Source organism: Schistocerca piceifrons, chromosome 2, assembly GCF_021461385.2.
Source record: "Schistocerca piceifrons isolate TAMUIC-IGC-003096 chromosome 2, iqSchPice1.1, whole genome shotgun sequence".
Lineage (NCBI taxonomy): Eukaryota > Metazoa > Arthropoda > Insecta > Orthoptera > Acrididae > Schistocerca > Schistocerca piceifrons.
The window spans coordinates 469,771,058-469,789,108 of NC_060139.1; the positions used below are offsets into that span (position 1 = coordinate 469,771,058).

At 44.7% G+C, this 18,051-nt stretch overlaps 1 protein-coding gene across 1 annotated transcript in view; it reads left to right on the forward strand.

Moving 5' to 3' along the window:
- The window catches only part of LOC124774601 (extracellular sulfatase SULF-1 homolog), a 449,198-nt gene that overhangs the window by 233,803 nt on the left and 197,344 nt on the right, over window positions 1-18,051 (forward strand). The window contains exon 4 of the mRNA XM_047249494.1: window positions 3,620-3,789. Coding sequence (XP_047105450.1) covers window positions 3,620-3,789 — 170 coding nt within the window. The remainder of the gene's footprint in view (window positions 1-3,619; window positions 3,790-18,051) is intronic.

Sequence of the window (18,051 nt, forward strand, 5' to 3'; positions counted from 1 at the left end):
CTACTCTCGCTGCTGGGGACAAGTGCATTACATCGCTTCGTTGGGCAACTCTGTGTTTCGTAAACGTAAACCGATTCATTGTAGTATTCGATTACCACTACCCTGAGTACTACCGTATCACATCGGATAATGCAACAAAGAATACAGAGTACCCTAGCAGAGCAATGTGTGTCACTGCCCCCCAGCCGGCCGAGTTGGTTCAAATGGCTCTGAGCACTATGGGACTTAATATCTGTGGTCATCAGTCCGCTAGAACTTAGAACTACTTAAACCTAACTAACCTAAGGACATCACACACATCCAAGCCCGAGGCAGGATTCGAACCTGCGACCGTAGCGGTCACGCGGTTCCAAACTGAAGCGTCTAGAACCGCACGGCCACACTGGCCGCCAGCCGGCCGAGGGTAGGATCGAGGGGACCAACCGCTGCAAGTGCGATGAGCTACGTCATCTGGTGACGTCACATGTTCTTCTTTTGCCATCCACTTTCGGGATATTTCTCGACATTTGCGACCCCCTAATGTCTTATATCAAATTATTCGTCTCAGCGTCATCTACGTCGCTTCGTGTATTTTTACACGTTAATAACAATTACTCCGTATAGGCATCAATCGGATAACAACTTCATGTTTCTATGTGTTATAACGATTGAACTATGGCTACGTTATCGTTGTCAGTTTGATCGATTTCTTGGTACCCCACAAAATGAGAGGATCAGAATATCGTACTATTAGATGTATGTTGCATAAGAAGGCCAGCTGGTAAGTACTGTACTTGGCGAGAGGAGTTTACGCTTTACAACCGTGTGCCTACCCGTTCAGCTCCCAAGTCCAGCACAAGACTGCTTCTTCTTCCGTAAAACCTTTACTCCGACGGAACTGAAATGTTCACTTAATACGTATAAGATTCAATATGGAGGGAATTTGTGGGTGCTACGCTACCAATTAACGTGATTCAGCCCTAATTAAACTGTCATTATATTGACAAATAATTCCTTCATAAGTCTCCACTGTTCATACGCTGATTTTTATACATCATTTTCGATCACTTTCACGACCAGTCATTCCTATCTAACAATTGTCTGCTCATGAGCGCAGTGACTAATTCACTAATTCAGTTCACGCTACGCTGCACATATCCGCAGTTGTGAACCGGTTTTACACACGATTCGGCTTAACTTTATACGCTCCCTGCGACATTCCATAACATGCAGCAACAAATACTTTTTAACACAATTTTTAATTCTTTTTGCCGTCGCAGTTCATTCCATAGCTTCGACGCGAGAGCCAATTAACGCCATAAAATAATGCTGAATACCAATTCTGTCTTTCTCCCAGCCTCCCCCCCCCCTTTCTGTCTCTTTCCCTCTCTCTCTCTCTCTCTCTCTCTCTCTCTCTCTCTCTCTCTCTCTCGTGTGTTGTCCTTGTCAGCAATTTAGAAATTAAGCATGCAATGCGCAAATGCCAATAAATATTCAAAACACTTGGGTCGTCTTGTAAACAAACTACCACTCAAAATAAAAAGCATAATGAAAATCGACATGTTTGCAAAAGAATTAAAAGGTAATTTAGTATCAGCCATGTGTGTAAATTGTAAAAGATAAATTACGAGCTAATTACTTTAGGACACCACTTTTCCAAACAAATGTGTAAACTTAAAACACATCTTTAACGGAAATGAGATTTTCACTCTGCAGCGGAGTGTGCGCTGATATGAAACTTCCTGGCAGATTAAAACTGTGTGCCGGACCGAGACTCGAACTCGGAACCTTTACCTTTCGCTGGCAGAAATAAAGCTGTGAGGACGGGACATGAGTCGTGCTTGGGTAGCTTGGTAGAGCACTTGCCCGCGAAAGTCAAAGGTCCCGAGTTCGAATCTCGGTCCGGCACACAGTTTTAATCTGCCAGGAAGTTTCACATCTTTAACTACCAATATTACGTTTGTCGTCATTTTATTATATCAACTTTAATATTGCAATGTGATTTCGAGAGATCCTCAATATGTTGAAACAGCATAACACTGAATATGACGTAAATGAGCCGTAACTTTAATTCGTCTGCTAGACTCTCTACCCACTCTTTGTAATTGCAGACCAACTGCTGAGACTAATTCTCAGACTTCGTAAAAATTAACTTTTTTTTTTAAACTCCTCAGTCAACAATGTTGAATAAATACGTTATTGAATTCAATGCTAGCGCACTTCAGCTCTTTTTAACACTTTTTTTAAAATTGTAAATGAATAAGTGGTTTCAGTTTCGGGGCTGATAAAGCCGTATTAGGAAAAATAATTGGTAAAATTTTTTCAGTAAATTTCGGAGTTAATTCTTGCCAACACTTTTATGTCTCCCTTATCTACAGCCCAGCCCAAATGAATGCAGAAACTTACGCATTTATAAACAACGTATGTTGCAGAAAATAAAAAATGTAACCTGTAGTACCCTCTACTTCAGAAGAAATTACTTTGAACGTCTTGTTCGCCTCACTTGTTGTGAACCGAACGATCGTGAGTCGATGCAGCGTATGACGTCACATCTGCACGAAGCCTTGTGAGCTTTGGGTAACCCGTGAGAAAGAGCGTCTTGTAATCGAGTTTCGAATTCGAAGAGTTGGCCTACAAATGGAGCACTCTCTTCTTCAACTGGACACGCGAGCGCTGCGACACTGCAAGAACGCGACACATTGGGTTCACTGTCATCGCTCAGCCTCAATACAGTCCCGACTTGGCCGCATTCGATATTCATCTCTTTCCAAAACTTGAAGGAAACCTTCGAGAATTTCACTTTGATAGTGATGATGCGGTGTAAGCATAGCTGAGGTTGTGGCTCCGTCAATAATGTCAAACATTCTGTAGTATCGGTATCATCAAATGGTTCCTCATTGGGAGAACCGTTTGTCGCTAGGGTGACTATGTTGAGAAATAAATACGAAGAAATGAAGAACAAGGATGTAGAATGTCAACAACATTTGTTTTATTAAAAATCTTGGAGTTATCACATAAACAAATTCGGAGGCATTAGTTTTATTAAAAATCTTGGAGTTATCACATAAACAAATTCGGAGGCATTAGTTTTCAGCACGTCCTCGTACATGGCAAGCGTGCGGATATGCTCGTGATCAGTTCCTTTTGAACTGCAACATGTCAGGTCTCAATTAATTTCTCGTCTCTGATTTTCGATTATACGATTACTTTTCTGCCACTTTGTTCGTATGTACTATACTGCGCTTCGACATTACTGACCATAGCTGAGTGGTGGAGTTGTACGGTATAGTTAATGCAGATTTTATTACATGCTGACATTAACAGGAGACGAGATAATACTTGAACTACATTTTCAGATTCGCATTGGAAAAATCATCGCCTCGTTTAGTGGATAAGAAACATGGAAGGAATAGCACTAAGCATAGCATAGCAATAACATTAAGTTCTTCTGTTACCACACGGTAGTCCCTGGGAGCTCTAGCATCACTTCAGCTGTCAAAAGGTTACATTATTTTGCTTTGTATTATTTTCTGTCTGTCGCAGTCCGTGTTCAAGTAGGGTTTTTCTTTCTTTTTGACAATGTCGGTACGGCCGACCTGGAGGCGTGTGTTACATGCCGGAGGGCACTGGTTGTTTTCAGGACTACTACCCGGACCTGATCGCCAACGACTCGGTGGCGTTCCTGCGGCAGAGCAAGCAGTACTTCTCGCGCAAGCCCGTCATGCTGGTGCTCAGCTTCCCCGCGCCGCACGGACCAGAGGACTCGGCGCCGCAGTTCTCGCACCTCTTCTTCAACGTCACCACTCACCAGTGAGTAGCTCTACTCGGCCGCCGCCGACTCTGCCTGTCTGTCTTTCCGCAGCTCTAGCCTCAGCCAAAGCGATGGATGGCCCTCCACAGCTCCGTCTGAAACCGGCTGTACAGCCAGGACTGGTCTGAAAAGAACTATCAGTTTGAAGCCATCGTGGAAAGAAAAATGGACTGAATCTGATTAAGGTGCTACACATAATTTATAAACACTTCCCCTATAAAACATTTTATACAATCCTGTAAAATTGTTGAGGGAACTACCAAAGTCTTACCGCTGTTACAATGCACAGTAATCCGCCAGCAACAGCAGGGTCATAACTGCAGACGCAATGTCCACAGGCAGCCGTAACCAGTTCCAATAAACAGGAACACAACGCCGCCTAGGACACTTTTTCAGGTCACCATCAGATCCGTTAATTACGAAAAACCGTGAAACTCAGGTCGTTAGTTGGCAAAGATTGAGTTCAGAGTCGACTTTAACTACACTACTGGCCATTAAAATTGCTACACCAAGAAGAAAAATATATTACACTAGAACTGACATGTGATTACATTTTCACGCAATTTTGGTGCATAGATGCCACAGTTCATCAAGAGTAGTGACTGGGGTATTGTGACGAGCCAGTTGCTCGGCCACCGTTGACCAGACGTTTTCAATTGGTGAGAGATCTGGAGAATGTGCTGGCCAGGGCAGCAGTCGAACAATTTCTGTATCCAGAAAGACCCGTACAGGACCTGCAACATGCGGTCGTGCATTATCCTGCTGAAATGTAGGGTTTCGCAGGGATCGAATGAAGGGTAGGGCCACGGGTCGTAACGCATCTGAAATGTAACGTTCACTGTTCAAAGTGCCGTCAATGGTAACCGAGACGTGTAACCAATGCCACCCCATACCATCACGCCGGGTGATACACCAGTATGGCGATGACGAATACACGCTTCCAATGTGCGTTCACCGCGATGTCGCCAAACACGGATGCGACCATCATGATGCTGTAAACAGAACCTGGATTCATCCGAAAAAATGACGTTTTGCCATTTGTGCACCCAGGTTCGTCGTTCAGTACACCACCGCAGGCGCTCCTGTCTGTGATGCAGCGTCAAGGGTAACCGCAGCCATGGTCTCCGAGCTGATAGTCCATGCTGCTGCAAACGTCGTCGAACTGTTCGTGCAGATGGTTGTTGTCTTGCAAACGTCCCCATCTGTTGACTCAGGGATCGAGGCGTGGCTGTACGATCTGTTATAGCCATACTGATAAGATGCCTGTCATCTCGACTGCTAGTGATACGAGGCCGTTGGGATCCAGCACGGCGTTCCGTATTACCCTCCTGAACCCAAGGATTCCATATTCTGCTAACAGTCATTGGTCCTCGACCAACGCGAGCAGCAATGTCGCGATACGATAAACCGCAATCGCGATAGGCTACAATCCGACCTTTATGAAAGTCGGAAACGAGATAGTACGCATTTCTCCTCACACGAGGCATCACAACAACGTTTCACCAGGCAACGCCCGTCAACTCAAATGGCTCTGAGCACTATGCGACTTAACATCTGAGGTCGTCAGTCGCCTAGAACTTAGAACTAATTAGACCTAACCAACCTAAGGACATCACACACATCCATGCCCGAGGCGGGATTCGAACCTGCGACCGTAGCGGTCGCTCAGTTCGAGACTGTAGCGCCTAGAACCGCACGGCCACTTCGGCCGGCACCGGTCAACTGCTGTTTGTGTATGAGAAATCGGTTGGAAACTTTCCTCATGTCAGCACGTTGTAGGTGTCGCCACCGGCGCTAACCTTGTGTGAATACTCTGAAAAGCTTATAATTTGCATATCACAGTATCTTCTTCCTGTCGGTTGAATTTCACGTCTGTAGCACGTCATCTTCGTGGTGTAGCAATTTCAATGGCCAGTAGTGTAATCGCCGTCAGCTGGCGAACTGCGCTCAGTGTAATACGTATTTAATAGTCTCAAAAAGAACTCAAAACCATTTGTCCAATAAAATGAAAACTTGAATAGATGGTGTTTGCGTTCCTGTACAACAGCTGCGTGTCGATTTGTGGTCGAGTCGGTGTACGGCGGCGCGCCGCTCGGTGGCCGGCCACGGACGCGACCGTGGCGCCGCGCCGGCCCACCCCGGCCGTGCTCTCAGTGTAATTGCGGCCAGTAACTCAGCGCCCCTAATGAAGAGTAACGGCCGTGGCTGGCCGACACTCGCGCTCGCCCGGAGGTAACGAGCCGGCGCCACGTCACTGCCCTCTGCCCGGCCTACGGGCCCGCCACTCGTAGAGCACTCCTCACTCTACGGGAGTCCTTCGAACAGTAAGCTGACAACTTCCTCGTTTCACACGAATGTCAAACACAAAGAAATAGACCAATATGGCTGAAACTTGGTGTGCGCTCTTTCCAAAAGATGCTACGAACTGAATATGACCTCGACACGCGCCGGTGGTGCCATCTCTCGGACTCTGCAGTGCCACAGCTCCCTTACTCAGTATGCTGCGGTCTCACAAAGCCCTTCACAGACAGGCACTATGCCCCAGACGTAGTCCGCAAACAGATCTCCCATGCCATTTCCCCTCATACTCCAAATCCTCCCGCCACCCACAAGAACAAGCCACAAAGGAGTGACCCTTCATCACCCACTACCACCTCGGACTGGAACACCTGAACCACATCCTTTGCCAGAGCTTTGATTACCTATCATCATGGCCTGAAATGAGGGACATCCTACACGTGATACCGAGATACTCCCCCCCCCCCCCCTCCTAAAGTCATGTTCTGTTGCCCATCCAACTTCTACAACATCCTATCCATCCCTATGCCACTCACAATCCCAACCCCTCGCCACAAGGATCATATACCTGTGGAGGACCCAGGTGCTAAACCTGTCCAATCCACCCACCCAGCACTTCCTATTCCAGTCCTGTCACAGTTTATCTTGCCACATCAGGGGCCAGGCCACCTGTGAAACCTGCCATGTCATTTACCAGCTTTGCTGCAATCACTGGACAGCCTTTTATATTGGTGCAACCAGCTGTCCACCAGAGTGAAGGCCACCGCCAAACTGTTGCCTAGAGCAAAATAGGCCACCCTATGGACAACATGCAGTGGAACATAACATGCTTGATTTCATTGGCCGCTTCACTACCTGAGCCATCTGGATCCTTCCGTCAACCACCAACTTTTCTTAACTGTGCAGATGGGAGTTAACCTTGCAACACATTCTCCACTCCCATAATTATTCCGGCCTCGATCTACGGTAACATACTCTCCGCATACCCTTCACCCAACCGTTTCCGCCCTCTCTGTCTTATCATCTCCTCCCCATTCTCATCTTCCTCCCTGTTTATTTGCAGTCCTCGGCCAATGCATCTGCCCATCTTTCCCTCCTCCTCTCCTTTTTTGCCCATCTCCCTGCATCACAACCTCCTCATGCTGTGCCTGTTGGAACTCTAGTCCCTACACACTCCACCAGACAGAGCTTGTCTCCCACCTCAGCCGTACAACTATCCCTTTCCCTTCCCTGTCCCCCTCCAGATTGCTGCTGCATGCTACGTGATGATACAGTCCAGTCTGAGACGCAGGAGTTTGCGAGTAAAGGTTTATTCGGGAAATCAAAGGGATACAAAAAGTTGCCAAGGCACTAGCACACACACTAACTGATCAAAAGTACCCACACATCTATTTGTGGACAATAATATGGGGCGTAACCACCCTTTAACGCTATATGTAAACTGAACGCGGAGAGAGGAGGAAAGGTAAAGCCGTCGGCACACGGACCGTGCTGTCGAACGTTAACGTTGAGCGTGCCAACTCCAACGTGCTGCTGAACGCTCAGGAACGATGCGACTTGTGCATACGGTACGTGAGCACCAACGTGGTATACGCGACCGCAACGCACCCCAGTGGCAGTTGAGGGATGTTTCTATTTCGTAAATCACACTGTTTACTCAACGGGCGCGCGTAAAATTCCCATGTTAGCTCTATTAAAACGCACATTTCCTCTATCGTCCACGAAAAGGAAAGTACCATGTCCAATCAATAAGGACAGAGGCTTATGAAAGTTCCATTACAAACAGTGCGGTACAAATTTGGAATACTTCTCCGCATAAGATAAACATTATTTCGTCATTCCCACATTTTAGTCAGTCTTACTTGATCACCGTTCCTACCCAGTAGCACAATCTTTGCAACATGTGAACTACGAAGCGTAAAAGAAAAAGGAGCAAAATATCTTTGTACAAGTAGCGCAAGCTGTCCTGTACATTAAGCCAACCGAACAAAATCACCCCTCAAAAAAAGGTGAACCTACATTTACATAACATCAAATATTATAGTATATACTTATATTAAACTAATAATAATGTATCAGAACCTAATAAAAACGCGAATGTAAGGAAAAAGAATTTGTAAGTATCAAAACGCGAACCATCGCCCCACCTAATAACTCTTCGCAGCACAAGGACGCTACTCATTATGCTAAACCAACAATGTAGCTTTGGCATCTAATCATAGGGTGTTACCCCGTGCTGAAAACCTTAATCGTAGATATGTTACTAATTGAAATTTAATTATAAGAAATTGTACCAAGAACAATCCGTTTTGGGTGGATCTTCAGTGTGTCGCTGCCTTCAAATACGCTACTCTCTTAACACGCAAGTTACAATAATTCTTTTGCCACGAATATGGTGTTCCTCATTATTTTATTGGAACTAATCACACAGTTAACAACGGGTTTTCCAGAGATTCTCAACTTGCTGGTGCTCAGAAACGGCATATATACATATAGGCTTGAAATGAATGCCAATATGGCGCCTCACAACTCTGAAGGTAGACGGTTTGCGTGTGACGAAGGTGGCGTCGTGCCATCTCAATTGGTCAACGCTCAGACGCACGCTCAGAATATCTGACATGCCAGATATTGCTCTGCATGTTGGGAAAGACTTTCGAACGTGCTATTCCACGCTATGACGTCAGAAATTCAGCACGCCCAACTATCAACGTTCGGATGCACGGTCCGTGTGCCGACGGCTTAAGGAAAGGAAAGGAAAGGAAAGGAAAGGAAAGGAAAGGAAAGGAAAGGGGAGAGATCACTGCTGTCAGCTGTTTTGGGACAATATGCGAAATGAGCGGCGACGGGATTCGAACCCGGGATCTCCTGCTTACTAGGCAGGTGCGGTAACCACAGTGTCATCTGGGACACAGTGTTATCGCAACTGCACCGACTATCTCGACTCGCCTCACGGTCGATCCACACTCCCATCGAGCGGCACGTATCCGCAGCCCCTGTGCATTTTCTCCATATTCGCTCTTCTGAGATTCCCACGGGAGGTCGGACGTATCTGTGCAGCCGCACTGAAGAAGGTGAATTCATTGCCCAGTTAGGCTATCAGATTACATGAACGTGTCGTGTGTGTGCTTTGGGACATGTCAGAATATTCATACAGCTTTAACTCTGCTATAGACACTTTCGATGGGGTGTCCGAATGTCTGTGGAGAAATCGCAGCCCATTATTCCTCAAGAGCCCAAACCAAATAAGGTAGTGATGTTGGACGCTGGGGTACGGAGCGAAGCCGACGCTCTAAGTGATCCCAAAGGTTAAAATTAAAATTTTAACAAATTTTAAGTTCGCTGAGTATGTTTTCAAAAATTTCAAATCCCAAAGGTCTTCCATTGGGTTCCAGTAGGGACTGTGGTTACGCCAGTCTATTTTATTGTCTACAAACCATTGGCTCACACAACCTCCTTTATGACAGGGTGCATTGTCATGATGATCCATCCTCCCCGAACTGTTCCTCTACTGAATCTTCCTGCCAGATTGTGCCCAGACCAATGCTCTAACTCTGGATCTTTGCCTTTTAGGGGCAAGCGCTCTGTCGACTGAGCTATCCAAGCACGACTCACGACCCGTCCTCACAGAGCTATTTCTGCCAGTATCTCGAGTCTCGGTCCGGCACACAGTTTTAATCTGCCAGGAAGTTTCATATCAGAGCACAGTCCGCTGCCAAGTGAAAATTTCATTCTGAAAACAACCCCCAGCATGTGGCTAAGCCATGTCTTCCCAGTATCCTTTCCTCTAGGAGTGCTAGTGTTGCAAGTTTCGCAGGAGAGTTTCTGTGTAGTTTAGAAGGGAGGAGATGAAGTACGGGCGAAAATAAAGCTGTGAGGATGTGTCGTGAGTCGTGCTTGGTTACCTCAGTCGATAGAGCATTTGCTCGCAAAAGGCGGAGGTTACGAGTTCGAGTCTAGGTCCGGCTTCCAGATCTAATCTGCCAGGAAGTTTCGTATCAGCGCACACTCCGCTGCAGAGTGAAAACCTCACTCTGTTGCTCTACTAAACGCAGCACACAGTGCTGTAAAATGTGCTCATATCCTTCCGCATTTAGTGTTTTCTTAATCGCAGTAATGAGATCACACTCCAGCCACGAAAAGCACCCCATAGTGTAACTCCACGTCCTCCGTGCTTTAAAATGGTTCAAATGGCTTTGAGCACTATGGAACTTAACATCTGAGGTCATCAGTCCCATAGGCTGAGAACTACGTAAACCTAACTAACCTAAGGAATCACACACGTCCATGCCCGAAGCAGGATTTGAAGCTGCGACAGTAGCAGCATCGCGGTTCCGGACTGAAGTACCTAGAACCGCTCGGCCACAGCGGCAGGCCCTCCGTGCTTCACTGTTGACACTACACAAGATGGCGGGTAGAGGCCCCAGGCATTCGGCAAACAGAAACCCTTCCATCGGCATCTGTGACTGCTCTTGTAATCCTGATATTCCTTGACTAGTTGGTAGTCGTTGGTCGTCATTAATGCTATATTCTTTCTGATCTCAAGGCGTGGTAATTGTTAATTTTCTTTATGAGAAGACGCCACAAATTACTGTCTTTAAAATTTGTCGTAAAAGAGGGTTCGTAGTAGAACTAGGTATTTCTTAGTATCTTTTTCTCTTTAAGTTTGATGGATTAATCGTTGAATAAAGACGATAATCTTTAAGCAAGTCCTGTCCAAGTGAATTCTATACACTTGCAAGTAAGTTAAATTCGTGTGAAAAGTTATTTTTGGGAGTTGTTATAAATTCAGTGTTCATTAATGCTGCCAGTCAAAGATGCTATTCCTATGTTAATTTTTCATTCGATTTTATTAAAAAAATTGACGATCGCCGTGCTGGGCTGCGTAATGTAGCGATCGAAAATAATTAAGTTCTCACAGTTTAAGCTTTGAATTAATTTCTGCCCTATGAAACTCCCTACCTCACTACTAGTTACCATTTCTTTTTAATAATATTTTCCCTGTCTCAAGGATAATTACTTTTAGAGAAGGTGAAAAGTGGTTCTGAAATTAAATTTTTGAATAGTTCCAAACTACATATTTTCACAACTACAAGCCACGAGCTACCACAATACGGACAATATGAGACAAGATAAGCTGAGACAAAATTGACTGAATGACAGAATGAGACCGAGACACTATTGTCTCGACTATTTATAGATTTACGCAAAACAAAAGTTGACGTAACTATAACTTCATCGGCCAAAAGTTCTTAGTACATTTCTTACGCCTGTAAGTCCTTAGTACACTAATTATTCTTTTGAAATTCTTATTCTGAAATAATTCACAGTTATACGAAAAATAGTAGAGAAAATATATAAAATCATGGCTTATGGCCGTATAAGAGTGGCTTCAAATGCAGCAGGGTAGAGAGTTTCCATTTATCGACTGCCTAGTGATCGCTTTTTAGACCACCCCAAGCTTCACTTACAAGGGGAGGCCGCCAATTGTGAAATTCGGATTCGATTCATACTGCGCATAATAAAAGCTCATGGCCAGAGGTGTAATGTGGCAAAGCACCAAGATGCACTTCTCAGCCGTTGTCGAGAAAATCGACACTTAAAAGAAACCGCCGCGGTGAAATACTCTCTACGATTAATGATTTTCTAAGCGTCGTGGCGCAGCGGTAAGCGCTCGTGTTCGTAATCCGAAGGTCGCCGGATCGAATCGCGCCATGCAACTTTTTTTTATCATTTGTTTTTTTGTAATTCAAATGTATACACACACAAACACACACACACGCACATTATATATAATTCCCGGCAATCAGTTGCAACAATTACGCATATAATAAGTTGTTGAAAGTCGTTTGTCGTGGAAAAATAATACTTGAAATGAAACACAATATCACAAATAATATTCAAGTGGATACAATCTATTGAAGTAGACACTCGCACATCATGAACAATTAGTGACCAGAAGTAGCTGGAGTATCGCACAAACCAGAGTGATAGTTATCATAGAAACATGGAAAACAGAAAGCAGCACGACATCGAGCACATCTGATAAACGATGCGTTTTTACAAGAACAATTGTTTTTTAAATTACCTGTTGGGAAACACATCTGATTGACATTCTGAAAAATTGTTCTATCGTTCGTCAGGTTTGATGCATAGCACACGTATCGTATCATATCGGCAAAAATCGGAGAAGACAATTGGTGGTGGACGATGGATTGGATTTTTATACAATCGTCTCTGGAGTTGATGTCACGGTTTCGCTCGATTAAAAAAAGCACAATTTTGAAGGTGCTTGATCAAATTTTTTACCTGCGGTAAAAATACACGTCACACGGTTGGACGAGAGGAGTGCACTTTGGAGGAATGACTTTTATAGTGCACGTTGGTAACTTCTTATCGTCCTGGAACATCTCATCATATAACGCCGAGTTCGTTTGCCCACCCCAAGAGTCGATCAGAAGGAGAAACTCTTTCTTTTGTACGTATGGTTGCAAAGCATTACGCAAGACGTCCATGAACAAACCCGTTGTTCGTTTACCGGATTTGGAGGATGTAATAACAACGTTGGTATACTTCTTGGCGTACTCGTCGACTGTCTTCTGTACTCTGGGTCCAAACGTACCTGTCGACTCTCGGAGGCATGCGAAAACAAGAGGCAAGACTCGTCCAGACATCGTGATTGCATATTGTGCCGTATACGAATGCGTCACCTTGTTCATGTCGTGTCGGGTTATCAGGGCAGCCTTTGACCCTTTTTCGGCGAGAGTTCTGTTGAACGTGGACAGGTACTTCAAAAATGGTTCAAATGGCTCTGAGCACTATGGGACTTAACATCTGTGGTCATCAGTCCCCTAGAACTTAGAACTACTTTAACCGAACTAACCTAAGGACATCACACACATCCATGCCCGAGGCAGGATTCGAACCTGCGACCGTAGCAGTCCCGCGGTTCCGGACTGAGCGCCTAGAACCACGAGACCACCGCAGCCGGCGGACAGGTACTGGCACCCTGACAAACAAAATATAAAAATATAGTTTATATAAGAAATATAGGAAATCTGTGTTGTCTATCATATATCAGATTATCATATTCTATTATCATGTCATATGACGTTTGTGAACAGCTCTTTACGTACCTGTTTGATCAGTATTAATTACGAAATCTTTGTCGAAGTTAGTTATCAACGTTCGCGTCTGGATCCGAAATGTGTCCGCTGCGGCCAAAATTTCGTCTTGGGTAGCCGTCTCTTTCCGGGAAACAAATTTTGTGATTTTCCGTTGCCGATTACCATGCTTCTTTTTAAATTCGGTGACCCATGTTTTTGAAGCTTTGAAGTTGAAATCTGGGAACTGACTTGCAGCGCCCAAGGCCCACTGCTGCAGGTTTCTGGTAGTAACTTGCTGGAAGTTTTGTCGAGCTTCTACGAAGCGATCATGCACCCATAAATCGATGGTACAATATTTATCAAATTTGCTACCGCCACGTTTGATTTGATCTTCCCACCTGGATAAATAGCCCATATTTGTCAAACGAGAGCACCCCTTTTTTTGTATAGTTTTGAGACTCCAGCCTGGATGTTCTTTGGCCAGATTTACAGCTCTAATTTTGTAATCCAGAGAAATATAGTCGTACCCTTTTTTTTCTTCTCGTCCGGCTCGTATTCGTCTGATGATTCGTTGGCAATGGGACTCGTTTCAACGACTTCGTAGGCATTATTATCGTCGATTTCATTAATGTCTATCAGTTCCTCATCATGAACGAGGGTTTTTTCGGCGAGCATTTGCAACGTATTCTGGAACATTTCTTCCACAATTACCATGGCTTCTTCGTTGATTGATGATGACGGTTCTGCTGCGATGCGATTACTGTTACGAAGGAGGCTTTCAAAATACACCAACGCATCTTTCAATTGTTGTTTCGCCACTTCGCTGTGTATAGAATCTTCTTCGATCACATCACTTTCATGCGAAGGCCCGGATCGCTCTCCAATTGTGAGCCTCCATTTTTCCGTTTGTTTAACAGGATGTACCAAAGCTCTCACGTACGCACTGATTTTCGACGATGTTATAAGTTGCGCTAGGGACCGCATCTACCTTCTTTCGAAGTTAGCGGGCAACTACGCTGTTATGCGGCGGCTCATTTCGGCCCATTCAACATCTGTCCTTCAAGTGCAACGAGCGAGTAACGGAGTTTATATTTCATACCTGCCACAGCAAATTTGTGTTCGTGGGGTCTCTATTCTAATTCGAACGTTTGACTTACAATATACGTATTCGTTTCGGAATATCGTTTCTACGTCTTCCGTTAACTATACGTGGTAAACATTATGAAGACAATTAACAACATTCGTGAAATACAACTTTGTTTGCGGAAAACATAATGATGTTCGAAGTCGCCAGTTTTTCCACGACAAACGACTTTCAACAACTTATTATATGCGTAATTGTTGCAACTGATTGCCGGGAATTATATATAATGTGTGTGTGTGTGTGTGTGTGTGTGTGTGTGTGTGTGTGTGTGTATTTGAATTACAAAAAAACAAATAATAAAAAAAGTTGCATGGCACGATTCGATCCGGCGACCTTCGGATTACGAACCCGAGCGCTTACCGCTGCGCCACGACGCTGTAGAAAAGTCATTAATCGTAGAGAGTATTTCACCGCGGCGGTTTCTTTTAACTGTCGATTTTCTCGACAACGGCTGAGAAGTGCATCTTGGTGCTTTGCCACATTACACCTCTGGCCATGAGCTTTTATTATGCGCAGTATGAATCGAATCTGAATTTCACAATTGGCGGCCTCCCCTCGTTAGATTCACTGCAGAAATGAGGAGCCGCTCGACTATTGCACCCCATTAGTTTCCCACGCGCAGTCATTTTGCCAGCTAGACTGCTCGTAGCACTGTGGAACTCGTGACTGACTCCTTCCGCTGATTCCACCTGACTTTCTATAATTATTCTTCACAGTGCTCGACGGTCCCTGTGCGTCTGTATACAACGTCTGCCTGATCTTGGTTCAGTTGTGGTTATTCTTTCGCGTTTCCATTTCACAACCACATACCAAACGTCGACTTGCGCAGATTTAGAAGGGTTGAAATGTCCCTAATGGATTTGCTACTGAGGTATCCAGTGACAAGTCCTCGTACGAAGCCATTGAGCTTACCTGACCGACCCTTTCTGCTGTTATTGGTTCTCTACTGACAACACAGCACTGTCCGCCTCCGTTTATACTGTCAGGTTGGCATCTAGTCGTTAACTCCACATTACAGAATAGTAGGCACGTACTTTCGACAAGATAACGTATTACCGTTGTAACGCAGCAGTACCAGGCCGCGCCTGTGTCTGAGACTTGTTCTCTACTGTGGACACCAGGGCCAGTTTCCGGTAGCTTGGAGAAGAGGACCTTGTTTAGACTGACGACGATCGACCGGTTTTCTCGAATCATCTTAAACGGGATTTGGTCCGGGCATAGGCGGATTTCAATGGCGAATAATTTGCCCATGAAGGACTACGTTTTCCAGCATTTGGTGGACGTAAACTTGTGAAGATGTTGGCAGAGAGTAGCACTTTCTCTAGCAGGTCTAACAGCAGGAGCTGAAATTGGCCAGTTGAAGTGCCGATATCCTGCTCTCGCGGATAATTCGCTGAAAGACCGGAATGATAAAAAAGTTTCGTGGAGCAGTTTGCAGCTCACGAATTCGTGTAGAACGCCGGCAGCTCCCGTTTTGTCTCTGCGTCGTGTGCTTTGTGGGGCGGAGTTCGTGTTTCCGTAGTGCATTTCTGAAGAGAGGATTTATGGCGAGCCGCATCAAATGAGGGGTCTGAACAATACGTCACATAATTAATTTGATTCGTGCGCTAGCGCATCGCCAAGTGTGCCTGCCTTGTTGCCGCGGCCGTGTTAAGAATTTCGCTTTTTACATAATAATAATAATAATAATAATAATAATAATAATAATAGTGGTTATAATCATAATACTAATACTTTGCTGACATTAAGGCCTAGTACATCGCTTTAGCACAACATCCAACAAACTGCAGTTTAGGTAAATACTGCATCTGAAAAGTACAGATCCAGAAATTTGGTTACTTTATGTCTTACATGTGTCACGCAGTTGTTCTGAAAATTATTGTAGTAATATAGTCTCACAACTTTGATATCAAAATTTACACAATATAAAATCGAAGTGAACAGTCGTTATCAGCATAACTCTTAGGTGTACGATTGTGACTATGATTATGCGACTGCGTAAGCGAAGGGACGCCGCGTCTTTCAGTCGTTCAGGATGTCGGTTAGTTGACTTAATTGGGGGGGGGGGGGCAGAAGGGAGGGGGAATGGGGAGGGAGCGTTGGGAAGGAGTGTGTCTGTCACCTTCTGCTTTTGCTTAACTTACTGTCAGCCTGTGGGTGGGCATCTTTACCAGCGTGTCACGTTGCTCCCAGGCAGTCGGGACGGAAGGCTATTTACGTGACCACAAACTGGAAGGATTCCCTTTTTGGACATAACTTGCATATTGAAGATTTAGTTTTCGTGCTACTTCAGCTGAAAAAATTGGAGGTTAACCTACAACACCAGAGGCGGAAAATGATCTTTATTATCAACTGTTAAATCTGTCAGTGGCTCATAAAGGAGTTCAATATGGAGCAACAAAATTTTTGGATCATTTGTCCAATAACATAAAATGTGTGACAGGTAGCGAAGCTTGCGTTAAATCTAATTTAAAAAAATTTCTCCTGGACAACTCCTTCTATTCCATTGACGAATTTCTACTTAACAACTGGTAGCCAGTTTCGTAAATGTAGATGCGTGACTAGGAATAAAATGATGTGTTCATTAATGTCAACAGTAATGTCAACAGTATGTATACATATCCCGTAAACTGACTCATTCCACATAATTTTCATAAAAGAATCATTCAATCAATGTATGGAACACGTAACTAACTAACAAATTCAAAATATAAATGCTTTTGGATTTTTTTGTGGGGGACGGGGGTATAGGCTGAGATTATGAACCTAATGATACTTCCTCCTGACCATATCCTCCCTGCCCCCATCCCCTGCCCCGCCCTATAGGTGAAAAACAGTATCTTCGACAGTCCGAACTATTACTACGATTTGTATGTGAAGCGGAATGGGTTTGCGGAGATGCTCCGGAAGCGTTCTGTGGCACAGCATTCAGAAACTATACGTTCAGTAAGTGGCTCGAAACAGCATATCCAGACACTCTGGGATGATGATGGCATTGAAACAGAGGATGACACCCGTAAAGCTGAAATACTAAACACCTTTTTCCAAAGCTGTTTCACAGAGGAAGACCGCACTGCAGTTCCTTCTCTAAATCCTCGCACAAACGAAAAAATGGCTGACATCGAAATATGTGTCCAAGGAATAGAAAAGCAACTGAAATCACTCAACAAAGGAAAGTCCACTGGACCTGACGGGATACCAATTCGATTCTACACAGAGTACGCGAAAGAACGTGCCCCCCTTCTAACAGCCGTGTACCGCAAGTCTATAGAGGAACGGAAGGTTCCAAATGATTGGAAAAGAGCACAGGTAGTCCCAGTCTTCAAGAAGGGCCGTCGAGCAGATGCGCAAAACTATAGACCTATATCTCTGACATCGATCTATTGTAGAATTTTAGAACATGTTTTTTGCTTGCTTATCATGTCAGTTCTGGAAACTCAGAATCTACTCTGTAGGAATCAACATGGATTTCGGAAACAGCGATCGTGTGAGACCCAACTCGCTTTATTTGTTCGTGAGACCCAGAAAATATTAGATGCCATTTTCCCTGACTTCCGGAAGGCGTTCGATACAGGTCCGCACTGCCGCCTGATAAAGTAAGAGCCTACGGAATATCAGACTAGCTGTGTGGCTGGATTGAAGAGTTTTTAGCAAACAGAACACAGCATGTTGTTCTCAATGGAGAGACGTCTACGGACGTTAAAGTAACCTCTGGC